At 37.5% G+C, this 27,226-nt stretch overlaps 2 protein-coding genes and 1 long non-coding RNA gene across 4 annotated transcripts in view; all 3 read left to right on the forward strand.

Moving 5' to 3' along the window:
* Positions 1-1,867: 1,867 nt before the first annotated feature.
* Positions 1,868-6,424, forward strand: MRPL18 (mitochondrial ribosomal protein L18). Its single transcript, XM_034428536.3, has 4 exons — positions 1,868-2,063; positions 2,787-2,970; positions 5,674-5,908; positions 6,195-6,424. The coding sequence occupies exons 1-4, from the start codon at positions 1,997-1,999 to the stop codon at positions 6,360-6,362; spliced, it is 654 nt and encodes a 217-aa protein (XP_034284427.2). The 5' UTR covers positions 1,868-1,996; the 3' UTR covers positions 6,363-6,424.
* On the forward strand, positions 3,801-5,508 carry LOC148116850 (uncharacterized). The gene is made up of 2 exons (XR_015732616.1): positions 3,801-3,878; positions 5,335-5,508. It is a non-coding gene; the product is annotated as an uncharacterized LOC148116850 (long non-coding RNA).
* A 2,051-nt stretch (positions 6,425-8,475) lies between the features above and the next one.
* Positions 8,476-27,226, forward strand: part of PNLDC1 (PARN like ribonuclease domain containing exonuclease 1) — a 34,633-nt gene continuing 15,882 nt past the window's right edge. The window contains exons 1-9 of one of the 2 annotated variants that reach the window (XM_034428533.2): positions 8,476-8,607; positions 11,366-11,411; positions 11,511-11,584; positions 13,361-13,394; positions 13,496-13,619; positions 16,737-16,822; positions 18,008-18,105; positions 21,782-21,861; positions 23,449-23,586. In XM_034428533.2, coding sequence (XP_034284424.2) covers positions 8,532-8,607; positions 11,366-11,411; positions 11,511-11,584; positions 13,361-13,394; positions 13,496-13,619; positions 16,737-16,822; positions 18,008-18,105; positions 21,782-21,861; positions 23,449-23,586 — 756 coding nt within the window. In that variant the 5' untranslated portion in view covers positions 8,476-8,531. Of the gene's footprint in view, positions 9,356-11,365; positions 11,412-11,510; positions 11,585-13,360; positions 13,395-13,495; positions 13,620-16,736; positions 16,823-18,007; positions 18,106-21,781; positions 21,862-23,448; positions 23,587-27,226 lie in introns of both variants that reach the window. The other variant, XM_087887655.1, reaches the window with a different exon arrangement.

Here is a 27,226-nt window from a genome sequence, read left to right on the forward strand (position 1 = left end):
TAAGCCTATCGGTGGATTAGACGCGAATCGGCCGCCCGGGAGTGTCGTAAAACTAGCGTGATTTGAAGAAAAAGGAAACCAACTCCCCTGTGCGGCCCGTTGGGTCTTGGAGGACGATTGGTGATCGGGCAACACACGACCCGCCCCTTTTTTCGCGGAACAACCAATGAGGACAGGTGGGGTCAATGTGTTCTAGAAGATTCTAGCGAGGGTCAAAGTAGTCGTTTCCTTCAAAGGGCGTATGCTTGTGCAAGCGCTGCTGCCAACTGGCGGGCTCGCCGTTTAAAAAGAAAGAAAAATAAAAAAAATGGTCAATTAAAAAGTCTTCGTTTCTTATAACAGCTGATCAAATCTGACCGAAGGGGTCCATTCCGCAAAGGCTGAAATAAAACTCTGAAATCAGAGAAGCTCGGTACATAACGTGTTAAAAAAATGCGCAATCACGTGGTCTGTTCCCAAATCAAGGTTGCACCGGATACGAACGAAGTTGCTTCCTTTGAATCTCACGAAGATAGAGAAAAAAAGGAAATTTTACATCTTTAGAGATCCCCAAGGGTTCATTAGTCTGATATATTTGGATGTTTGCAATTTCAGCTGACACTCTTATTCTTGGGGAAGTTGTAAGATCGTATACAATAGGTCTGTATACAGACCCACACGGACCACACAGCCAGCTTTCTCTGACTCCGAATTCTCTTTCTTTCTTTCTTTCTTTCTTTCTTTCTTTCTTTCTTTCTTTCTTTCTTTCTTTCTTTCTTTCTTTCTTTCTTTCTTTCTTTCTTTCCCTCCCTCCTTTCTTTCTTTCTTTCTTTCTTTCTTTCTTTCTTTTTCTTTCTTTCTTTCCCAAGTGTGATTGGACACACAAGGAATATGTCTTTGGTGCATATGCTCTCGGTACATAAAGAAAAATAAAATACATTCATCAAGAATCATAATTTTTGCCCGATTAAGAAAACACTGGATGATTTTCTAATATTGGGGGGGGGTGCAATACTATGTCTCAACAGAATCACTCCCTCAATATTGCAAATTAAGGGAGGGGAAATCGAAACATTTAAACGTTTTATAAGTTACGAACTTTCATCTTCATTATGATAATTGAGAACCATTTCGGTGGTGTAGTTAAGGCATCGGGCTTAAAAAGCATGAGTTGTGGTCCTGCCTTAGGCACAGAGCCAGCTTGGGTGACTTTGGGCCAATAAAACGTCACATTCTGTAGGAGGTTAGTGGACATCGATAGTTATTATTGCATTGGATTACCTACAAAGCACCTGAAGGCAGGACAAGAAGTAACGGGTTTACTGATACTAACAAATTAATCCACGTTTTGATGCAAGGTATCCGCTTGTTTGCACTTCACTTAATTTTACTTCTTTTAGAAGCCGCTATATACTTATAAAATTTGCTGTTGAGTACCATCCATAAACCCAGCGATGTTCGTGAGAATATATTGAGGTTTTTTTTCTTTATTTTATTTCTATTTCTATATTTTATTTGCATAAAACAAAGAACTAATTAGAAAATAACATTTTTAAACCTATCTCCGTGGTTTCCTAAGGCACAGAACAGAGGAAATAGCATAGGAAAACATTCCTATAGTATAGAGGGATGATGGAAAAGTTTCTGATTTAAAAATCAGAAACTTTTCCATTCCTCTATAGCTATATTTGTTTCAAACATGACGGCTGGGCAATTCTAAGAATTAAAGTCCTTAAAAGTCGCCAAGTTTGAAAAACGCTGCTCTACAGTTACAAATCTATAGCCACATTCATCCGCAATGTAATTGGTTTATAGAGCCATTCTGGAGGAAATGAAGCAGATTAATATGAGGTTGACCAATCAGGCTTTCAGTTGGGGTTTTTTTTTTTTTTTCTTTTTTGTGAGGACGGAAAGAGACCATGGGAAAAACACGTTAGTTCAAGAGAGGAAAAAGGTGGCGCCCCCCAGCTTCTTGTAGGTCCGGCTAGGTCTCTTCCTGTTAGTTTTCCCAGGCGTGATGGCGTTCAGGAGGTTGGCTCCGCCGCTGAGCAGGGCGGCCAGGACATTCGGGGAACCCGAGCACGGTAGGGGAATCTTCGAGATTCAGATTGTTGATGGAATGTCACATTAAAGCATCGGTGTCTTTAATGTGACATTCAGAAAAACAGGGAAGGAGACTGAACGGTTAAGTCAGCGAGGGAGTTTTCTCTTTTCTAACTCTCTTTGCATGGGTCTCTTTTTGCTACAGTAATGTTATTTTTTTTGAGGTCGAATAAATCTGCCCTCTTGGAAGTCTGCACAAGAATGCAACTTCTGCCATTACCAAAATATTTTGACAGACGGCCATCCTTAGCTGCTTACTCTCCAGATGGTTTTAACTTGAATTGCAGGCAAAATGCTGATTTAAATTATATTGTACTTCTTCGGGGAGTATTAATTTAAGGGAGACGCGTTTGTTTTGCTGTAGGTAGTGGGGATTATACTCTATAGCCAATCTAGAAATAAGCATTTTGCAGTTAAATAAACATTTAAGGGACATCTCTGCAACCTTTCTAAACCACAAATTAGAAACAATGATGTGCCAGGTATGTTTTTAATAAATGGGAATACAAAATGTATTAATAATATAATGAGATTCAGCTTCTTTAAATTAACAATATTTTTATCTGTTTTCCTTATTCCCACTTCACCATCAGTCAATTATGGTACATTTTCATTTACATATATTATACTGATAATCTTTTTGTATTTTTGGTTGTTTTCTAAGACCTTTAAGCATACATTTGCTTTTCTTTATTTTCTTGTAGGAGTTAAATTTAATTCTTCTGTTCCCAATCCCATACTTCTTCCTGATGAAGTAGATACAAGAGAAAATGAAATTGTTGCTCCTGAGTTCACAAATAGGAACCCACTTAATTTGGAAAGATTGGCTATAGCAAGAAAGGATCTAGGTTGGAAAACCTCATGGCCAAAACGGGATTATTGGTACAGGTAAATTAGAAAAATGCAAAATAACCTATGTTCAATAATATATAACTTAATTTTGAAGAATTCTTTTTATCAAATATTTATTCTCTTCTGAAGAGGGCAAACATGTTGTCAGTGATACTGATGTTGTCGGCCTCTCAATCTTTTCTATCTTAGTATTCATATAAATCTATAGCAATTCCAGTTTGCTTTTTGATTGATTCCAAATTCCCAATATTGATACTTGACATTTTTTGACTACTAGTTGTAGATCCCGTTTCATTATTATTATTTAAATTTATATTGGGCCCAATGCCCAGTGATCCTGGATGTTTTACTAATGATTTAATACATGAAGAGAATGACAAAAACAACAAGAAACAAGAAGAGTAGAGATGGCAGAATAATAAACAAGCTGGAAACAAAAACAAAAGCAAACAACCTAGGATAAAAGAAGATTACCAAAGTCTTGGATAAAGAGCCTGGTCCCTTGGAAACACCAGCAGGTTGGGGAACAATCAAATCTTAGAGGTAACCTCAGGGTAAGGGTGCTATGACAAAGAAGGTGCACTTCCAGAGTATTAATGGATGGCATTGTTTAATTGAAGGACTTGGAGCATGCCAACCCTGCCAGATTGAATCAGCTGGCTAGATATTATGGGAGACAGATAAACCTTCAAGTTACTAGGCCCTATACTGTGTAGGGCTTTATAGGTAACAAATAGCACTTGAATAGCACCTGGAAGCAAACTGGCCCCCAATGCAGCTCATGAAGCAGAGATATTATATGGGCATACTGAGTTATGCTCACCATTGTTTATGTCACTGCATTCCATTAGTTGAAGCTTCTGGGTGGTTTTCAAGGGCACCTCCAGCGTATTGCAATAGTCAAGCCATGAAATGACCTGGGCACGAGTGATTGAAGAGATATTGTATTTTGTTCCTCTATCAGTTTACATTACAGTTTCCTACTCTTTTCTGCCTATTGACGGCAATGCCTTGTGTGAATATAGCAAGTTATAGAGCAACTCAAATAGGAAGCCAGTATACTGAATTTTTAATTACTGGGAACTTCTGAACTTGCTTTATAATACAGTCGTTCTCAAACTATGGTCCGCGGACCCATGGAGGGGGGTTTTGCGATATCATCACAGGGGGTCTGTAAAGGCTTGAATAAATGTTATGATTTAAATTTTGAGTTAAGTCTTGAGGGTCCATGGCAACAAAAGAGGGGTCCGTGGTGAAGAAAAGGTTGAGAACCACTGTTATAGTGCAAAACATATATTTTCACAGCCTGTGGCACCTGCCATAGCATGGAGTCTAGTGTAGTACATGTAGTCCTCAACTTACAACCACAATTGAGCCCAAAATTTATGTTGCTAAGTGAGAAATTTGTTAAGTGTGTTTTGCCCCATTTTACAACCTTTCTATTCCATATTTGTTAAGTGAAACATTGCAGCTGTTAAGTTAGTAAGACGGTTCTTAAGTGAATCTGGCTTCCTCATTGACTTTGCTTGCCAGAAGATTGCAAAAGGTGATTGCATAACTCTGGGACACTGCAACAGTCATAAATATGAACTAGTTGATAAACATTCAAATTTAGAGCACATGATCATGGGGCTGCTGCAATGGTCATAAGTATGAAAAATGGTCATGTCAATTTTTTCAGTGCCATTGTAACTTTGAATAGTCATTAAACAAACTGTTGTAAGTCAAAGACTACCTGTATTCCTGTTTCATTATAGTGTACATTTGTAAACCAAATTCAAGATACTACATAGTTTGCTTAAAGTCAATTTATTGGTACTTGAGATTTCTGTCAGGAGACAGAACATACAGGCTGTAATAGTCTACATGTTATTTCAGCCACAATGTTTTGAAGTTATATTTATTTTCTTGAATCTTTAAGGTTCTATTTCTGATTATGCCCTCTTTGTAGATGCACTAATGGAATATCTATGGTTGGAAAATACAGTTTAGGGGAAAGATTATTACACTAAAAATGAAGTTTAAAAATAAAGGTTTGTTGTTTTGGGGAGGGGAGTGCAAAGAGACTTGGAGCTCACTTGAGGATCGACCATCACAGAAGTTTCTGCAGGAAATCATATACTTAGCGTGGAATGGTTCTATACTTACCAGAGGAATAATTCTGTTTTCATCAGTGCAGTATATATGCATGTTAATTCATTTGTAATGGCTTTTGTGCCACTCAGTTGCCAAAAGTTTTAAGTAGCTTACATCCACCAACACATAGAATTAAAATCAATAAAACAAAATGAGCAAGTATTACAGAATTTAACATTTGATATGCTATCAGCAAGGGATAGATTACTATTCAGATCCCTCAAAATCATGTTGAAAAATCATATATGTTTGATCCTATGAAAGTCCAACAGGAGGATTGTAGTCCAGGTATCCAGAGACAAGTTGTTCCACATAAAGGGGACCATCATTGAGAAAATCCAAGTGCAGATTGCATTTTCTCAAAAGACAAACCTTTCACTCAAGGTAACGTTCACATGCTAATACCGACTTTTTCTGTTTATAATTAATGTTTGAAAAGGAAGAGAGAAAGAAATTATAATACAAATAATCAGAGATATGTAGAATTTCAAATATGAGGCATAAGATTTACCAAGTACAGTATGGGAATTTTTGTTACCGCGAGTGAATTTCTCTGATTAGTAAAAGAAAACAATATTTTGTTTTTCATATTTAACAATTCAGGTTACGATTTGAAAAAACCCAAAAACATGTGGAAGGCTACATTGAACATTGCAGCGGTCATATTGTAGTCTCCGCTTCCACTCACGAGTGGGCTATTAAGAAGCATCTTTATAAAACAACTGGTGTGGCAGCATGTGAGAATGTGGGGCGTGTATTAGCACAACGTTGTCTCGAAGCTGGAATCAACTTTGTGGATGACAAGGTTATAATTCCATGGGAAAAACATGGCGAAGGGGCAAGTTGATTTTTTTCCCTTACTTTGGTTGCTACTTATCCTACGTTTTATGTTCTTGACCACAATATTGTACAGTTTACTTACAGCATGGCTCTCTGGCCAAAGCATTAAAAATGTAAATATGAATGAATGCTTAATGTCAGAGTTGGCATATACTCTTAACATGAGAATTGCATTATTTGGGAGGAGAAAGGAATTGAGAGAACTGTAATTCACTGTGTATGCTGAAAGTACTAATGGAACTGACAAAATTAACAGTTGTGTCTTTCTTTTTAAATGCAAATAGCTGAAACGTTTCAAACAGGCTATGACTGAAGGTGGTGTTGAACTGAAAGAACTTGAAAGAATTTATGATAAGTATGGTAATAAGAAGCGGCCCAAGAAAGTACAGTCTCAGACGCCTGCAGTTCCATCTTTGGAGGACAGTCGATCACACACTGCTCTTAATACATAATACCGTTGAATCTTTTTATGTTAAATAAAAATCCAACAGATGTACAACTGTTGGCAACAGTTTTTTGTTTGCTTTCTTGCTAACTATTTTCATAAAATATTACAACAGCATAAAACAATAACCTGCTACAGGTGGTTCCCTAGCCAAAGTGTCTATATCTGTTTTTTTTTTAAATAAATAAATAAATAAACCAGCCAATATTATTTCTCTTTTTTTAAAAAATGGTAGGTCTGGTGTGCACTCACCTGCAGTAACAAAAGGCTCTTTTATTTCCTTTTGCTTTTTAAAATAAACCACTTGACTCTGATGGGTGATTTTTTTTTAATGGTAGAAACAATCATTTTGTTGCAAATATGTATATATCAGATTTCTTTTGACTGTTTAAACTTTATTGGCTCACAAAAGTTAGTAATATATTATGATCTACGTAATGGAAAACGTTGGAAATTGGTGTTCCAAAATTCCTTCTGGACCTTGAGCCACATGGGATTAATTAAATTCTAGCAGAGTCTGGCACATTTTCTCCTGAGTCTGGAAGCTTAATAGGTTTCATCTCTGTAATAGAAAATTGATTAGGACTATCAAGGGGCTTGCTCTGCAGTATCTTCATTTGCTTCTTTTCGAGCAAACATTTCCCTCATAAAACAAAGGATAAAGGGTACTCGGCATAAAGAAAAGAGATTTTATTTGTATTATACCACCACATCAAACTACTTTTGCTCTTTAGGGGAAAAAAATCTCAACTATTTGCCTAGATTGCTCATTATTACCATGGCTTTCTGGTCTACTCAGAAGATACCATTTAAAAGGCCTTGATCATTGCTGCAACTAAAGAAGTTGGTTAAGAAAAGTCTGTAGAGGACTTTTGACCCTGAGGACACTGATAAACCTCCAAGTGCTTCAAGGATCCTCTAAAACAGGGGTGTCAAATTTGTGACATATCATAACTTTTTCCCTGCTAAAAAGGGTGGAAGCCGCATCCAGCCCACGGGCTGCAAGTTTGACACCCCTGCTCTAAAAGGAGGCAAATGACCAACTCTGCAAGGAGTATAAATTCTTCCATTCTCCACTATCCATTGGAGCTGAAGAAGCTTCTTGGATGAGAAGCGAAACGTCTTCAAAACAAAACAGGAAAGTCCGGTTGACTCCTGAAAAAGCACCTTTGGTTAAAGAAAACAAAATACGTATGATTTTACCTCATTCTCAATGACTGTGGACACTATATTCAGCAAGATACTACATTAAGTCAAGGCAGTGCAGTTTTTATTTTCAGTAAGATAATTAAGCAGCCCTTAATTGATGTTACAGTACCATTTAAACCCATACCTATTATGAGCACAAAAGGAGAAAAAACTGCAAGAATACAGGTAGTCCTCAATTTATAACCGCAATTGAGGCCAAAATTTATGTTGCTAAGTGAGAAATTTGTTAAGTGAGTTTTGCCCCGTTTTACAACTTTTCTTGCACCAGTTGTTAAGTGAGTCACTGCGGTTGTTAAATTAGTAACACGGTTGCTAAGTGAAACAAACAGAATAACCCAGTTGGAAGGGACCTTGGAGTCTTCAAGTCCAATCCCCTGCTTAGGCAAATTCAGACAAATGGTTATCCAATATCTTCTTAAAAACCTCCAGTGTTGGAGCATTCACAATTTCTGGAGGCAAATTGTTCAATCTGGTTTTTTAATCTGGTTTCCCTATTGACTTTGCTTGTCAGAAGGTCGCAAAAGAGGATCACATGACCCCAGAACACTGCAATGGTCATAAGTATGGAACAGCTGTCAGGCATCTGAATTTTGATCATATGATCATGGAGATTATTCCATACTTAAATGCTACCTACAAGCCAAAAACAACCCTTATCTATTTATATAAGCGGGTTAATTTCTAAATAGCCATCTGTATTTTAGCCAATAAACGTTTGTTCAAGTTGTTGCTCAGCCCTTTATATCATTGACGGAGTCTAGGCATTCTAATCCTTCCCCAAGAGTTGCTTTCCTAGACGGACAACGAAAAGGATCAATGACCGGATTCAGACAATCGTTTCCAGCCATCGGGGAACGCGGATGCTCAGGGGGAAAGTCTTTAAATACGGAGGGAGGGCGGAGTAGCAAATGAGGCTGGTCCCGCCCCCTTCAGCCTCCGAGGAGAAGCGGGAAGCAGGCAGGGCGGGATGGATGTGGGGGCCGCAGAGTTTCCAGAAATGTTGCCTCGGTTAGAGGAGCTTGTCCTGGGCTGCGACTTTGTTGGTGAGGCAGGGGTGTGATATGGAGGGCGAAACCTTCCCCGTCTTTAAACTACGAAAGAGGGGAGCCCTATTGTTCACACACGACTCCACCCTTATTTATGCGTGCTAACTTTGGTCTCAGCTGCTATACGGATGGCGCGTTCCTCATTAAACTTTGGGAGGTGTTTTAAATGGAGAAAGCTGTTCTTGATCCCAAGGAAATTACTGGATCTACTTCAGGGGCTTACCAGGATCTGCGTACTGTAGATGGGGGACGGGATCATTAATTGGATTCCCATTTGACCCTTTAGATGACTCTCCTGCTGGGTTATGGATCCTAAAGATGATCTATACAAAATAAATAGAAAATAAAACTCTCACCCAGCCAGTGTAATTTGTACATCATGGTTATGTAAATCATACAACTGTGGCTTGTTAAATAGCTGAAGGAGCAAATCATGGTTTAGTATATGTGATCGCAATCATGATCTCAGCCTATTTTACAGGGTTGTTGTAAGAAGGATATAAGGAGAGGATGTAGTCAAGCATGATGGATTTTATGAAAATAGGTATCCATATGTTGCTATATAGATTATACCTTCTGATTTTTGAAAGATCATAATTTGTAATTGTCTAGAAATCATTGCAGAGCTCTTTTATTTCCGTCCTAGCCAATATGGGGTTTTGAGAGTTGTAGCAAGATCAGTACAGTGTTTCCTTAACAGACTTTTAAGTATTTAATTCCAAGAAAGCTTCCAGGATTATGCTAAGTGAGTACAGTGATACTTTGTGCAAGAGGAGCAAAAACACTACCTTGTTTTGTGGTTTAAAAATAAGTTATTTCCTAGGGCAGATGGGTTGCTCCAAATTTGTAAAGTTTGCACTTCCTATTCCCCAGTAAAATAAACCCTTTAGTCATATTTTTTCCATAGTGTGATTATTTGAAGAGCTCGGTTCTGGCATCCTTCCTTTTCTGGTATTTCATATCTGAATCTTATAGTTTATAGAAGAAATGTTGCTAATGTTTAAAATTGATAAAGAAGAATTTTGCTCCAACTGATAAAAAATATAAAGCACATTGAATGGTTTATTAAATGCATTAGTATAGAATATGATAGATGAGAAGATATTGCAAATGATGGACAAAAATCTGTGTGGTGCATTAAAATATAACTGAAATCACTTTACTGAACAATCATAAATGTTTACATCTCTCGAGTTTGTAAAACTCAGATCTAAATTACTTCATAATTTGGAACAGGTTAGAAGGCTGCTATAATAGTGGATACTCCTTTCCTTTTAGCACCTCTTTCAACTTCACTTAGATTTCATACTCGCAGAGTGATGAGAAAATTATTGAAACGGGGAAGCTAAAAAAAACCTTATCTCAAAAACTAGGATTACAGCTGTAAGCATCTTGAAATTCAAAATGAAATTCAATGGTGAAAAAAGTAAGATTCTACATTTAGGCAAGAAAACCAAAATGCACAGGTACAGTATATGTGGTACCTTGCTCAATAGTAGTAACTGTGAGAGGGATCTTGGAGTCCTAGTGGACAACCATTTAAATATGAGCCAGCAGTATGCTGCAGCTGCCAAAAAAGCCAACATACTTCTAGGCTGTATAAACAGAGGGATAGAATCAAGATCATGTGAAGTGTTAATACCACTTTATAAGGCCTTGGTAAGGCCACACTTGGAATACTGCATCCAGTTATGGTCGCCACAATGTAAAAAAGATGTTGAGACTCTAGAAAGGGTGCAGAGAAGAGCAACAAAAATGATTAGGGGACTGGAGACTAAAACATAAAGAACAGTTGCTGGAACTGGGTATGTTTAGTTTGATGAAAAGAAGGACTAGGGGAGACATAGCAGTGTTCCAATATCTCAGGGGCTGCCACAAAGAAGAGGGAGTCAAGCTATTCTCCAAAGCACCTGAGGGTAGGACAAGAAGCAATGGGTGGAAACTAATCAAGCAGAGAAGCAACTTAGAACTAAGAAATTTCCTGACAGTTAGAATAACTAATCAGTGGAACAAGTTACCTCCAGATGTTGTAAATGCTCCAACACTGGAGGTTTTTAAGAAAAGATTGGATAACCATTTGTCTGAAGTGATGTAGGGTTTAATGCCTAAGCAAGGGGTTGGACTAGAAGACCTCCAAGGTCCCGTCCAACTCTTATTCTATTCCTATGCTATGCTATTCTTATCCAAAGATCATGAAGAAATCCCTCAATCCCTGTTTTAAAGTTTAGGAGCATGTTACTACTACATATATATTTTTTCAACTCATTAATATATTCAGTATGAATTATTATGAATAACATAAAAACCAGTGGTGAAATCTAAAATTTGTTGCTACCGGTTCTGTGGGTATAGCTTGGGGGGGGGGTAATGTGACTGGGTGGGCGTGGCCAACTTTTTTTTTTTTTTTTTACTTTTAAAAGCATTTTTTCTTCAACCTCTTCGGCTTTTTTTTTTAACTTTTAAAAGTATTTTTTCTGCCGAAGAGGCTGTAGAAAAAATGCTTTTAAAAATTAAAAAAAAAAGCCTCTGATGATCATGTGGCTCAGCTGGGCATGGGGTGGGGGGGCAGGGATTTTTGCTACCAGTTCTCCAAGCCACCCGCCTCCATCGCTACCGGATCACGTGATCCGGTCCGAACCGGGAGCATTTCACCCCGATAAAAACCTACATATGTAAGATTGAGATATATGAATTAAATAAAGCTTTGTATCCATCCTTTAATAATAGTGGAAGGCACATGTTCTGTCTTTTGCAGGCCTTGACATGGAATTCACAGGCTTGCATTCTGACAATCAGCCTAGGTAAGCATGTTGAAATAAATATATTTCTAGTAATGTCCCCATAAAAGTTAGGAACATGATGAACAACATGGAAATCCTTCATATCTTTCTTTTTCCCAGTCTCTTTGATTTACCTGCTGAGTGGTATCGGAAAGGCAGACAGAGCGTTCAACGGTTTACAGTGAATCAACTTGGTGAGCTCTTCTAGTTTCTAAAAGATCGGTTTTAAGATAGTTTAAAATGTGGCAATCAAAAGTTAGAAATAGTATCTGAATAGTATCTAGGTCCATGATGGCGAACCTATGGCACACGTGCCCAAAGTGGCACATGAAACCACATCGCCCGGCATGTGTGGCCTTGCCTGTTTGTCTTCCAGGTTCTGGCATGCATGCGCACACGACGATATGCACCAGAACTTGGAAGATTGACTTTTACAGAGCATGATCCCTTCGCACATGCAGCAGTGCCGAAAACCGGCCTGTGCATGCACGCTGGCCAGCTGATCATCGGGCACGCATGCATGCTAGAACCTGGAAGTTTGGCTTTTCTGGAGCATGGCCCCAACAAGCACACATACGTGCGATGTTTCCGCATGACCTTTTCGGCACTTAGTACCAAAAAGGTTCGCCATCACTGATCCAAGGTAAAGGTAAAGGTTAAGGTTTTGTTGTGACCCAGGCCCAAGTAGTTAGTATTAAATACAAACAGTTCGAAAACAAACAGACTTTATTAGAACAGCTGAGAATTAACTCATTCTCAGCATAGTCCAACTAAATTAAAGCAAATTCTTCAAAACACCATTCCACAGTTTATCACTTGACCTTGGGATAATTAGGCAAACTGCCAAAGGCTTTTCTTAGCAAAAGTTCAAAAGCAGAAGATGCCAACAAGAAATGAATACAGTGAAACAAGAACCAATTCTCTCAACATTGTTTTCCAGCAAAAAGGCCAAGAGCCGTTGCTGGTCTTTTAAGCCTTATGTGAGGGGCCAATCATCCCTTGGCCCTACTCCCGAATCGTCCTCTCTGCTTTATCTGCTCCTGCCTTCTGGAAGCTCTTCTCATATGTGCACTAAGAACAGGCTCCTCCTGTTCCTCTGCTTCTCTACTGTCAGCCTCTGGAGGCTCTGAAGTCTGCACATCACTCCCCGAGGGCCCTGGCCCCATCTCTGCCTCCGATGCAGAGCCCTCATCTGGGCCTTCCCCAGCCTCCAGGACTGGCCCATGTTCTTCCTCAGCCTCATTACTATCCGATTCTGCTGCCAGTTCCACAGGCTGCTAGCGGACCACAACAGGTTTCTCTGCACATGCGTGCTAGACATTTCTGGGTCTCGGGGTGGTACTCATCTCCATTTCTAAGCCAAAGAGCCAGTGCTATCCGAAGACACCTTTGTGGTCATGTGGCTGGCATGACTAAATGCCAAATAAATACGTTGGCAGAAGCTGTGACAAGTAACGGGAGCTCACCCTGTTACACAGCACTAGGGATTCGAGCTGCTGACTTGCCAATGTTCTGATCAATAAGCTCAGCTTCTTAGCCACTGAGTCACCACGTCCCTTTCACTGAGCTAGGTCATCTTAATTTCTCCCCCAAAAAATTGTTTTTATCTTAAACGAATACATATTCTCTTTCCTCTTTCCTAAATGTATCTTGAGATATATCTATTAAGGAACGTGGGGGTGGGGGGAATGATGCAACATACAGTATTAGAGTGTAGTGAATGAGCAATCCCTGTGAAGGCTAACGGCAGATAAACTACCCCCACATTCACCTAAGATGTTGATTCACAAATCTTTTACCAACACATTTCCTCCCAAATAGAACATATCTGATGATATGTACAAAGGAGATTGATCCACAATCCATTCATGAAGATGCTAGTTAACATAGAAGTTGGGAAAAAAACAACACAAAGGAGATCCTGTGATCAGCATATTGCTTTGCAATGAACTGCTTTTTTTTTCTTTTAGGTTTGTCCATATTTTACAAGGGGATGTCAAATGAGTAAGTAAATTGTTTTATTGTCAATTATATTTACTTGATGATAACTTTCGGGTCTTCCCTGCCAGTTAACTAGCCTTAATTATTTTGGTTGATTTTTATAGGTATATGGCGCATTCGTATAACTTCTTCCTATTCCCTGCCACGTTTGGCCGAATGGATTCAGAGTTCTCCTGCCAAGCATCTAGTATTCAATTCCTGTCTCATTATGGCTTTGACTATAATAAGGTATATTTTATGTTATTTAATAGAGTAGACAAGGATTTAAGTAGGGAAGAAACTAGATTTGGACTTTGCCTTTAAAATGCTGTTGAAATGCAATATAGTAAAATATATTTTCAACATTTCATTTCCAGTGGAATGATATAGATAGTTAATTTTTATCACTGTCAATATCCCAGGGCCCCTTGAATTGCTTCATTCTTTCTGTGCTCCTGTCTCAGGAGGGAGAAGAAGATCCAGCATTTGAACAAGACTCCTCAGTAGGTTTGTAACTGGCCAGTTCCCCAGAAAGATGTCTGGAAGTTGAGTTAGGGCAACTGGACTTCTTTTCTTTTTTTGGTTTGAAATGTTTCACTGCTTATCCAAGTGGCTTCTTCTTCAAACTGAAGAAGCAAAAATAAGCACTGAAACATTTCAAACTAAAAAAGAAAAGTCCATTTTCCATGACTTAACTTCCAAAAAACTACCTGGATGACTGAGATTCTTCATCAACATTTTCTCCCAAAAGACCATGATGAATGTAGGGTAGAGGTTAGTTTGGGATGGAAAGTTTAATATGGGAGGTAAGAGATTTTAAGGATTCTAAGCATACCAATTCTCTATCATTCTATCTAAGTAGAATAATTTAGGGTTATTGGATGGGCAAGGAAAACTTAAATCTAACCAAGACTTAAAATCTCAAGGAATAGAAATAGATTGGTGGCCATATTTACAAATTCAGACAAGATATAAAAAAGATTTGGAAAATTTTGGCTTCCAAAGAGAACAAGAATTGGACAAAATATTATTAGGGACAGAAGAAAAAGTGATAACCAAAACTTACAACTATTTTTTAAGATTCAAAATGGAGGAGGAAACAGTAAAAGAGACGAAGATAATCTGGGCCAAAAATTTTGGATATAATATCGAATTGGAATATCGGGAAAAATTATGGGAGGGGGAATTATAAATTAACGATGTCGGCAGTTTATAAGGAAAACATGTACAAAATGTTTTATCGTTGGCATCTACCTCCGGCAAGGCTGGCAAAAACGTTCCCCAATAAACAGGCAAATTGTTGGAGATGTAACCATGAACAAGGGACATTCTATCACATGTGATGGATATGCCTGAAAGCTAAGAGGTATTGGATGAAAATTAAAAAATGGTTAGAAGAAATTAGAGAACCAAAAATTGAGATGAAACCAGAACTGTTCTTATTGGGTATCATAAAAGGAAATATAAGTAAAAAGACTCAATAGATCATACTCCATATCATAACAGCAGCCAGAATTACATTTGCCCAGAACTGGAAACAGGAAAACATGCCATCAAATGCAATGATAATAAAAAAGGTGCTTGATTGTGCAGAAATGGATAAATTAACTATGGAGTTAAAAGATAGAGAGGAAACAGAGTATTATAAGATCTGGAACATGTAGTATAAATGGCTAGAAACTAGATGTAAAATTAATGCATAGAATAGATACAGAAATCATGTTAAAGTGAAAATTGTATATATTTATGAATATGATAAAGGATATTAAAGGTTAAGTATACTTAACATATACTTATGTAAGTATAAGTATATTTAATATATAAAGAATTTACAAAATGTATACTAAAGGTGAACAATTGTATAACATAGTAAAAGGTTTTATGTATTTAGATGTATAAATATAAAAATTACATAAATGTCTAATACAATAGGCCATAAATGGAAAATATCTAATTAGAACTGATTCCGATAACAATTCCACTTCGGCGGCAGCCGTGAGAGCTGAATTGGGACATTTTTCACTGCACACCTACACAATTACTAGGGCGGTAGCCTACTGGCTAAAAATGACTCAGATGGAAGCCAGCAGACTTCCCAAAATCTGCCTAGAGGAACAGCAGATTTCAAATCCTCAAAGTATTCCTGGCTAACTCGGCTGTCAGAAATATTGAATCGATATGGCGTAGGGTTCCCGTTGTGTGATACATTGAAGCAAGTTAAACAACTAATTAAAGATATACATGGGCAAATGGACATGGCAACTCTTTCAACTAATCACTCCCTTAAGCTTCTGACAGCAGTTAAAACAACTTTTACCCTGGAAAAATATTTACATCTAGAAATGCCATCAGTGGAGAGAGAGCTATTTGTCAAGTTTAGATTTGAATTTTTAGATACCAACGTCAAATTCGGCCGTTACTGGAAAATCCCGTATGACGAAAGAACATGTATATGTAGGGCAAACGTCGTGGAGGATACGGCGCATATAATATTTGAATGTAGGTTGTATGAGGAAGTAAGAAAACAATATCTGTCTCCAATTATAAATAAATTTCCCCACTGGAATGTAAGGCATAAATTATCATTTCTATTGAAGGCAGACTCTCCTCCCCTGGTAAGGGCTATCACTCGCTATCTTAAAAGGATGACAGCAATACGAGCCAGTTATATCGAAAAGAATTTCATTGATTGTAAGAAAGATGAGCTGAGTTAGAGAGGAGCTATCTTATTTGGGTTATCTAGTTTTGGAAATCTAGTTATTGAACTTCGATATTGTTAAATTTTAAATGTCATATATCATATATTTTTAGACTGTTATTTCTGTAACTGTTTTATCTTTTTCTTTTCTTTTTTTGAAAAGGTCTTCGGGCTATTCAATAAAAGAACTATAGAACTATAGATTCCGATAAATGAATGCTGTAAAAGTGGAAATGTGATTTTAAAACAAAAAAAAGGTTGAATAAAGATTATTTAATAGATAATAATTTAAACCAGCCTTTTTTATATATACAATTTTATGCTAATGTGAGCTATAGGACTAAATGGTTCTTCCTCCACCCTTTTTGTCAATCAGCAGCTTGCAACATTTTAGAGTTTATCAGATTACTTGACAATAGGATGAATTGTGCTTATTACCAGAGTATAGGTGTTTGATAAATAGTTCAATTTTTTGGTTTTTTTTAAATCTTGAATTTATGGTTTAATATATGAATATATCCATGTTGTTATTAGAAGCCAAGCTGAGAGAACCTTTAATTTTTTTTTTTTACTTACCCCAGTACTGTACATGATTTTCTCTTAAGTCAGGAAAAAACGAACTTGATGCCTGAATTCCATACTATGTAGCACTATCTATTTGCCTTTAGTTTCTTAAAGATGGAATCCCTTATATGAATGAAACACAAGAGAAGAAGCTTCAGCATCTGTTATCTGGTAATTGGATGGTCCAAAGGTAACCCTCTTCCACACTATTGTTTCTATGCTAATGTTGGGGTTTTTTCTTCGGTGTTTCTTTATGCACTTAAGTAATTGGAGTGACAGGATTCTGTTCTTAGAACAGTGGCTGTCAACCAATGGCATTCTACAAGAACTGAAATTCAGAAATAGTCTAAAGTGAGACTTCGGTTGTCATTTAAAGTTTTGTGATGATTAACATCATAAAAGGCCTCTAAACATACAGAAATCCCTTGTTGAAAATTTTTTGTTCATATTGTATGACATTCAGATTCTTTGGTAGATTCATTGGTAGGCCTAAGGATAAATTAAAAAGCAATTCCCTAATAGATAAAAGACCCATGGCCTTAATTTCAGACACTCTTTCCTCACAGTCTTCCTCTAATTGTCCGCCATTCTTCCTGAATTTTTGTCTGTGTTCATTCTCACATGTCTGTGGCCATTTTGCTTTTCTACTCTTGTGCGCTATTATCCTTTATTTAACTTCAAATTCACAGCATCTGTTCTTTCTCATCTTCAGTATATGCTTTGTGCTGCATTAGGCAGATCACTACTCATATATTTCCCACTTCTATCTATAGGCTACCTGCTCTGTCCTTCTCCTTTTTGTTACAATTTTGCTAGAGATGGATTCAGTCTTCCTCATTGCAGATACATAACATTTTTATTACATCAAGAAAAGTAATTGGGCTACTAGTAAAAATTGTGAAGCATTGTGAAGGCATCTTGTTGTATGAGAATTGGTATTTACTCACCATTCTATCTGACCACAAAAGACTGCTGTGGGGAAAATGGGAGGCAGGAGAATGAGACATGTTTGCTGCCTAACATATCCACAGATACAGACAGATATGAAACTTTTGGGATGATACAAAATCATTGGGCATCTACCCTGTTTCCTCCAAAATAAGACATCCCCTGATAATAAGCCCAATCGGGCTTTTGGCAATAAGAGCAAGCACTTATTTCAGGGTTCAAAAAAAAAATGTAAGACAGGGTCTTATTTTCGGGGAAACACAGTAAGTTATTATTTGCTTTGACATCTGAGAGGCTTATTGAGAAGCTGGGTCTTTTTAGAGATTTATTATTGAGAAATAGCGTTAATTTTCTGAGAACCTGAAGGTACTGGAAAAGCTGGGTTGGACAATAGTGTCATTCAATTGTCTTACTCTGCTTACTGTAGTTTTGATAAAGACAAGGTGAAAAAAGTGATTGATCAAGTAACTTGCTGGATATTCTCAGCGGAAGAGGAAGATTCTATGGTTCTGCATGATATATATGGTATGAATTAATTAAGCTTCTTTCATTTTTAAAATTCTTGTTTATTGGTGCTTTGGAAATCTTTTTTATATTGTTCTTGAGTTTAGGGAGCAGTATTCACTTTAAAGGGGTTAATTATAGTTTCAAACCATTTGAACGACATGTAATAAAGACTTTTGCAGATTGACTTGCTTTATAGTATGCGTTGCAAAGATAATATTATCATAACCATCCCCCCAATCAAATTCAAGTGTATCATTATAATTCTTGGTAGCATCTTTATAATTCTTCTGCCACCATTTGTCTTTCAGGAACTGCCTCACCTGGCTTCCTACCCAAATTCTGGACTGTGAGACAGATGTATTCCAGAGATAAAAATTAAAATGTTTAATTTATATCTGGAAAGCCACTTTGTGGCCATAGAGCATGCAAACGTGGATCTAAAGGATTCAGTCTGTTCCCATTAGGAATTAGACCATAAGAGAGAAACAAAATCTACCTTTATTTTTTAAAAGGAAAGAAAGAGAAAATGTAAACATAATTTAAAGTTGTTGTTTTTTTTAAAATAGAAATTTATGGAAACAAAAAAGATCTTTAAAAGAAATACAATATTCTGGGTAGACCCTAAATTGATTCAGGTCTGGAATAAGCAAAGAGAATGTTGCAGTTCCCAAGAATAGTCTACAGGCAAACGATTTGGTCTCTGGACCAGGGGTGAAATTCAGAGAACCAGCAGTGGAAATTTTGAGTAGTTCGGAGAACCGGCAAATAACACCTCTGGCTGGCCCCAGAGTGGGGTGGGAATGGAGATTTTGCAATATCCTTCCCCTGCCACACCCACCAAGCCACACCCACAGAACTGATAGTAAAAAAAATTGAATTCCACCACTGCTCTGGACTCCTTTGCATTCTTAAAAATGATTGAGGAATCCAGAAAGCTTCAGTTTATTTACGTTAGATCTATCAATATTTACTGTGTTAGAAATTAAACCTGAGAATTTTAAATTATTCAGTTAGTTATTTGACTTTGCAGACCACCTGAAAAGTCTTGAAAGGGTCTTGGGGAATCCCCAGCGGTCCTCAGACCATACTTTGAGAAGTATTAGCCTGGAGAAAACAAGGTTTTATTTTGGACATGCCTTCAGAATGCATAAATATAGACATTATTTTAAGAGAAGTACAGAGAAATAAAAATGACTTTAGCACAACAAAGGAACTTAAGCCAAGAATATGGTATAGATTCCTGGCTAACGCATATTAACTGTTTCTACAGAAACAAAATCCCCTTTTATCTCAAATTCTGCTTTTCTTTCCTTTCAAATTTGAAACATGCTGTGGGGGGATGGTAAACTCTCATCTTTCCTAGCCTTGCTTCAGTGACTTTTCTGATATTTTGTCCCATTTCTCTTTCAAAACTTCAAAACTCTTTTTTTTTTCTTCTCCAGGTCAGGGTGGGTGGGGGAGGGCAGTGTTGTCTTAATATGCATAATTTTTATCCTTCATGGATGTGTGTATGGGTAGTGTGGCATGAGAGACTCTATTTCAAGGAGCTATAGCTATTAATATGTGTGTAATTAATATGTGTGTAATATACATATCTATGTGAAAATAGTTCATAAACAGTATAACTTCATTCATGAGTACAATCTTTTAACAAAAGGGTCAGTGTTTTTGATATGAATTTTTTTCCTCAAACTCTGTTTTGAAATGGTGCAGTTTTTTTTACATTGAGGAGACGTTATAGTTTTGAAAGTGTATATTTGTTTGCTATATATAATTTGTTTTAGTGATTAAAGTGCTGGACTAGCAACTAGGAGCTGGTAAATTCTAGTCTTGCCTTAGGCATGAAAGCCAACTGGGTGACTGGGCCATTCACTCTGTCTCAGCTGAATCTACCTTACAGGGTTGTTGTGGGGAAAATAGGAGGCAGGAGAATTAGATTTGTTTGCTGCCTAGTACTGCCACAGAGATAGATATGAAACCTTTGGGATGATAGAAATATATAAATACATAAATAAAAAACGTGGGATATAATAAGACTGGATTTGGCATATTTCCTTGATCAGGGTATGACATCGTCCAGACATGGGTTGTTTCAGTCGGGTCTGCTGCTAGCTGAGTCATAGCTTTTTGACCATGCCCCTTGCTCCTCCCTTTCAGGCTCAGTTTCGACTCAGTCGGCCTGAGAGCAACATCTCCTGCAGATCTGGTTCTCAGCCCAGGTCTGTTTGATATTACACAATTTGTGAGTTTTTTGACTTTATTTTATTTCTTCTATTTTATTTTATTTTTCTCTACCTTTTATTTTTGAAATTTTGTTTGAATTTTTTCAAAGGTACCGGTCTACCAGGCTATTTTATTTCTTTTAGCCTGCCGGTCTATTCTTTACTGGAGCGACCTGGTCTACCAGGCTTTGCTTCGCTCCTGGCAGCGGCCATTTTGGAAGCCCCATATTAAAGGGAAGTTTTTCTTTTCTTTCCCTTTTCTTTCTGGTGGGGATTTTACAGCTCTATACCACCAACGATTTCAAAAGGGGCTCAAACCAACATACCACCAACAGATTTAAAGCGGTTCCTGGTGAAGGCTCCAGGATCGCTAAATACGGCTGCCGCTGCCGCCGCCATCCTGAGTTCCGCAGCACCGACAATCAGCTGTACTGAGGATAATTGAAGTGCCGCGGCTTTTTCTATGCAGTTTTGCCGCTTTACCACTAACAAGCTCAAAGCAGGGGTCTCAGAGCATTTCTCTTCCCCTCTTACCACCAACGAGTTTTATTCTTGAAGGAGAGTTGCAAGGTTATTCCTTGCTCTCTCTCTGTGGCAATTCCAGCCACCAGATTTGGAATCGTGGCTGTGGAAGCACTGAAGAGGTCTGTTTCTAGGGCTTCCTAGACAGTCACCTCTGGAGCAGCATTGATCCTGCTCACATGTGACCTGGCAGCCATCGAGCTTAACGCCAGAGTTGTCACCATCTTTGTTTATCAATCCACGTGGCGAAAGTGAAACTAGCTCTTCTCCAGTCGACATCCCACATCTTTGGGAAGGACTTGATAGGTAGAAAAAAATGCCAGCTCTAAACATCTGCCTAGCTATGCAACCAACCATAAGAATTACAGAGCACAAAGACCTGCAAATAGAACTAGAACAACTATGGCAAAAGAAAGCAAAAATATTCAATAGCAATAGGCACCTTGGGTGCAATTCCAAACATCTGGAGCACCACTTAAACAATCGCCACCAGTCAATTCCAAAGGAAGCTTTATTTGGAACGGCTTATGATGATATCTATGATGATATCTTTAGTCCCATCAAAGAACAACATTGGCCTATCCCAGGGCCTTGGGAAGAACTGAATAGGTGAATAAAAATGCCAAATCCAGTCTAAACATTTGTTTGATTGTGCGACCAACCATCATCATCATCATCATCATCATCATCATCATCATCATCATCATATACTGAAAAAAGGATAAGAAAATGTGTGATATGTGTGTTTCTTATCTTATTATTTGTGTTTCTTATGTTCTGTTCACATTTTCCTTTGGTGTCTTCGCATCTCTCAATTATATAACAGTGTGATGAATTTCTCACTTAAATGCTTTAACGCAAGGCTGAAGAACCTTTTTAGTCACAGAAAAATATCTTGTAATTATACCATTTTCAACTTTCCATTATGCTATTTACACTTCGTCTTACAGGTTTTCAAGTGATTGAACTACAACTCATTCTAAGAAAAGCTTTTCCAGATATTTGGACTATTCCTTTGGAAGATGAAAAAGTGAGTTTAATATTGTAGGATATTAGATAAGATTGGTATACGTATTAAGATCCTCAAAATCAATCTATTCCTGCCATTGAATAGGTTTCCATGTTTTAACATTGAAATTTCTGACAAATGTTTAGCTGGGATTATATAAAAGTAGTTGTTAAATTAGGCTTGCCATATCACTAGGCACAGAACAAAATTGGCTTATGATACAGCTTTGCAAATAACATAATTTTTTTCTCTATTACCAGCTTATGCTATACTTGCTACATTAGTGGTTTATGCTATACTTCTCTATTAGTGACATGCTATATGTAAGGCATGGGCATACATGGAGCTTCATTTAGATCCTGCCTAATTATTAAGGAACAATACTTTTAAGGAAATGTTTGCTTATGAATAATTCTAGAAATTGTATTAGGAGGTTTTTAAAAATAAATATTATGGAATGTTAAATGAATATCTGTTTATGGAAAAATAAGTGAAAATACTGAATACAGAAATAATCAACTATTTGAAATATACAAGAATAATAAAGGTAGTGATTATCTTAAGGGAAAATTTGCAGTATAATTTTATGAAGGATTGTTGGGATTCATGTCATTGCACAAATAGAACTTGATTAAACCATGAAACCAGCTAGCATGAAATGAAAACAGATATGGTAAGTAGAACAGGAAAAAAAGGATTGAAAAAGAGTAGAAAGTAATGAAATTTGGCATAGAGGTATTATTTTCACAGAACACACAACAATAACAAAGGTGGATTATTTTGTGACTTTCTATTTAAAATATTAATATTCGATTGTGACACAAGTAACTATTAATAAGTGAAGTTATAGTTTAAGAAAAGGCATAAAAGCTTGAGCTAAGATTAAATGGGGAGCTTTCTCTGAATGCTTACTCTTTTTCCACTATATTAATTTTTCATGGATATTACAAATTATGTTACTTGAATCTTGTAATTGGTTGTTAGATGTGGCACTTCATTATTTATTTATTTATTTATTTAATTTTAAAAAATCAACAAAAAAGTATGCAGGAGAGATTTCTTCTTTTAGATTTTGAAAATTTAAATACTTCTCATTCCTTAGAAACTCTGGAGCATCTGTATATGTTCCAATGCTGTGTTTCTTGAGAGTTTTAATAAAAATAAAAAAGACTAAGCATTTGTGCGCTATAAATTTTATTAATGCAATACTAAATGGAGCTAAATTATATACATATAAATATGCATATACATTTGGTTAAATAGTCTTTCATTCTTCTTTGAAAAATTTCTTTTTTATTTATATTTTGCCCAAAGGAAACACACATATGGCAAGGGGAAAAAAAAGTTGAAACAGAAAATGCTTATGTCTAGAGCGAAAAATCTTTCCCTGTCCCCTAAAACAGTGGTTTATTGCCTCGATTTTTCTGCAGTCACTGTAGACTGAAAAATTCTCTCTGTTAAATACTGTATAATAAATGTAGCAAACACCATCAGTTTGAACAGACAAATATGTTTTGACAGTTAAAAAGGTTTAGTATTTAAACATTTAACCAAGCAGATGTAACAAAAGAGAATGAGTTAATGACAACTACTGTTCTTATCTCTTAGTTAATGGTGAAAAAGATGAATCCACAATACCGCTGGGTCCTGGAAAACACTGCTTTTGATCCATGTCAAAGAGAACAAATTCTTTATTCTGCAAGGGGCTTCACCAATATCTTCCAGACACTTGTGAGAGCTAAGAAGGTAAAGCCCAGTTTTCTGTTAGAAAGTTCATTCATGATATAAGCCTGAGTTACAAAATACTTATTTATTACTATTAAATTTATTTGTCACCTATCTCGCCCTGGGGATACTCTAGATCAGGGGTGAAATGCTTCCGGATTGGATCGGATCGCCCAATCCGGTAGCAATCTTGGCCGGTGGTTCCGCGATCTGGTAGCGATGGTGGAGTAAAACACTGCCCACCCGCCCGGGTGTCATTACTTCCTGGGTTTAACCAGGAAGTAATGTGGTTTTTACCTTCTGCGCATGTGCAAAAGGTATTGCACATGCACAGAAGGTCTGTGTGCACAGCGCGTACCCTTCCGAACCAGTAAGGAAGGTAAGTAGATTTCACCCCTGCTCTAGATGGCTTACAACAATGAAAAGGAAGAAATGAAAAGAGTGACACAACAGAACCAAAATAATTGAACAATAAAATAAACTACGAAAAAGAAAACAATGAGAATACATCAATATGATAACCAAAAAAGATGGACATATGGGGAGCAGAGAGCAAGGGAGGTGGGGGATGGGAAGGTAGAATCTGACATCAATCCAGCAGCTACCTCCAGCCTAGAACTCCATCATTGGGGCTCCAGGCCACCTGGCAGAATCAGGTCTTCAGGCTCCTGCAGAGGGATAGGAGGATGGGGGCAGAACTTACCCAAGAACAGTGGCCCCTACCTTTTGGGCACCAGGGACCAGTTTTGTGGAGAGGGGTTTTTCCATGCATCGGAAGGGATGTAGTTTCACATATTGCCTGCATCCCACAGATTTATTTTATTTATTTATTTTATTAAATTTCTATACCGCCCTTCTCCCGAAGGACTCAGGGCAGTGAACAGCCAGAAGATAAAACACAGAGATACAAAATTTAAAATAGATTAAAACGAATTAAATAATTTGGCTGAATTTTAAAATACCCCATAATTAAACAGATTAAAATTTGTATTTAAAATTTAAATTTAAAAGAGGAGAAGATGGGGTTTCACTTGTTTCTGGCAGGACACAACCCGGTGCTGGTCCGTGACTTGGGGTTGGGGACCCCTGCCCTAGAAGGTAGCATGTTCCAAAGGGCGGGTTCTGCAGCAGAGAAGGCTGTTCTTCTGGATCCTGATAGTCGGAGTTCTTTGACCAATGGGATCCATAGTAGGCCTTCTCTGCTGGCATAAGTAGGATGGGTTTATCCTAGCAGGAACTATATTCACATACTATATGTAGGATACATACATTCAACATGTTTTAAAATAATCTTGAAATCTTGTTTGTGAAATCGATGGATCCCATATTCTGATTGTGGAAATTAATTTTCAGTTTGAATATATTGTTAAATACTTTATTCTCTAGTGACAGTGTTTCCACGATGTTCAAAACTATTGCTGCTACATGAAACTATAACAGGAGTGGATAAGCTTTCTGTCAAACTCTGTCAGAGTTTGTTGCAAAATCAACCTACAGTTGTTCCTTAAATAGTATTCCAAAAGTCACACTCTACAAAGGATGGACAAAAGTTAAAGTTCATTTTATTTGCATTTAAAATTGATTTAAATTTTGCATGCCTATAGATCTGTTTTTTGTAGAATTAATTTCCCTTCTGTCAGATTAAAATTTGATAGTAACTTTTACAGTCTCTCCAAAAGATTGGTGTTCTTGGGCCAAATACAATCCTGGGGGCTTCCTTTGCACACTTTTACTTTACAGGCAATTTTCAAGTATCATTAGTCGCATATTGTTAAGGCGAATGATTAGGCTGTTTATGATAGTATAAGTAATCCTTGACTTAACAACTATTTGCTTAGCAACTGTTCAAAGTTATGACAGCATTGAAAAAGTGACTTATGACCATCGCAGCACCCCCATGTCCCATGAGCAAAATTCAGGCGCTTGAAAACCAGCATGTATTTAGGATGGTTGCTGTCAACTTCCAAAGCTTTCAAGTTGCCATGAGCAAGAGGGAGGGAGAACTGATAGAGCTGATCGATTTTATTATTTATTATTAGTCATATTTCTATGCCGCCCACTCTCCGAGGACTCTGGGCGGCTTACACCAAAGACATTATACTAAATAACATATTGCCCCCAACAATCTGGGTCCTCATTTTGCCCACCTCAGAAGGATGGAAGGCTGAGTCAACCTTGAGCCGGTGAGATTTGATCCACTGATCTGCTGAACTAGCAGTCAGCTGAAGTAGCTGCAGTACTGCACTCTAACCACTGCGCCACCTCGGATTTCCCTAACTGAACTGCTTTCTTACCACAATCAGAAGAAGGGTGTTGGATTTCACAGCCAGCCAAAGTGGTTAATTGGGGATTGTGATTTACGACATGGCCAGGGAGGAGGGGAGAGACAGGGTCATAGGGGAACATAAATCTATGTGGGATTAGTTCTAACTGCATCCGAATATTGTCAAAATGGTGCTCCTAATAAATGACTGTATTTCTTTTGAAGTTTGGCTCATGGCTCATGAATTAATTAGAGCATCTTTTGGAAACTTCACAGTTGCAGCGTCCCAGGGTCACGTGACCATTTGCAAACTTCCCAGCTGGCATGCGACCAGCAAAGTCAGTGGGGGAAACTGGATTTGCTTAATGGCTGTGTGATTCACTTAACAAGTGCAGTGAATCGTTTAACAACCACAGCAAACAAGGCTGGACTAGCACTGATTACCTAGTTTGGGTAATGAAACATCTGCAAGGAAACAACCAAACACAGAAAGAACCAAGGATCCCTCAAACAAGGTCATAACATTGGGTGTGATTCACTTAATCACCAATGGAAATTCTGGTCCCAATTATGATAATAAATTGAGGATTACCTGCAATTAGGACTGGCAATACAGTTGCTAAGTAACGTGGTCACTAAGCAGAAAATCTCATGACCATAACTGGGCTTTCAACCTTCGGTCATTAAGTGAAGCAATATGGTTCCTAAGCCATAAAATCATATAATCACAATTTCACTTCCATTACATTACTTATGTTCTGCACTACCTACTTGTTGGAAGCAAAAATTACATAGAATAGAATTCTTTATTGGCCAAGTGTGATTGGACACACAAGGAATTTGTCTTTGGTGCATATGCTCTCAGTGTACATAAAAAGACAAGATACACTCGTCAAGAATCACAAGGCACAACACCCAGTGACATGTGAGTAATGGTCACATGATTGAAGGATATTGGTTATAAATGCATGCCAGTTTCAGAATGATGAACACATGACCATGGGGCACTAAAATGGTTATAAATGCAAGGATTGGTCACAAAGTGTTTTTTTTTTAGCACCGTCGTAACTTCGACCACTTACACAAGGCAGTCGGTAAGCAAGGACTACCTGTTTTTTCCTAATTGACTGGTAAAGACAGAATTCTTAATCTTAAATCTAATTCATAATAAATATATATGTGCTCCAAATACATACTTAGCATAGTGTACTGGTACATCTCTCAGCATGATGGAGTTAGTTTGAATGCATTTCCAAATATATAATTATATACAGTAGTTCTGTAAGGCTTAAGATACGCACCTACCTGATTTGAAATGCAAATTCCAAGGTCCAAGCTGCTTGCAAAAGGAAAACTAAACTAGAAGCTTCTTGCATCCAGCAGAATTGTACAAACTTG

Source organism: Pantherophis guttatus, chromosome 1, assembly GCF_059756535.1.
Source record: "Pantherophis guttatus breed Tessera chromosome 1, ASM5975653v1, whole genome shotgun sequence".
In the NCBI taxonomy this organism is placed as follows: domain Eukaryota; kingdom Metazoa; phylum Chordata; class Lepidosauria; order Squamata; family Colubridae; genus Pantherophis; species Pantherophis guttatus.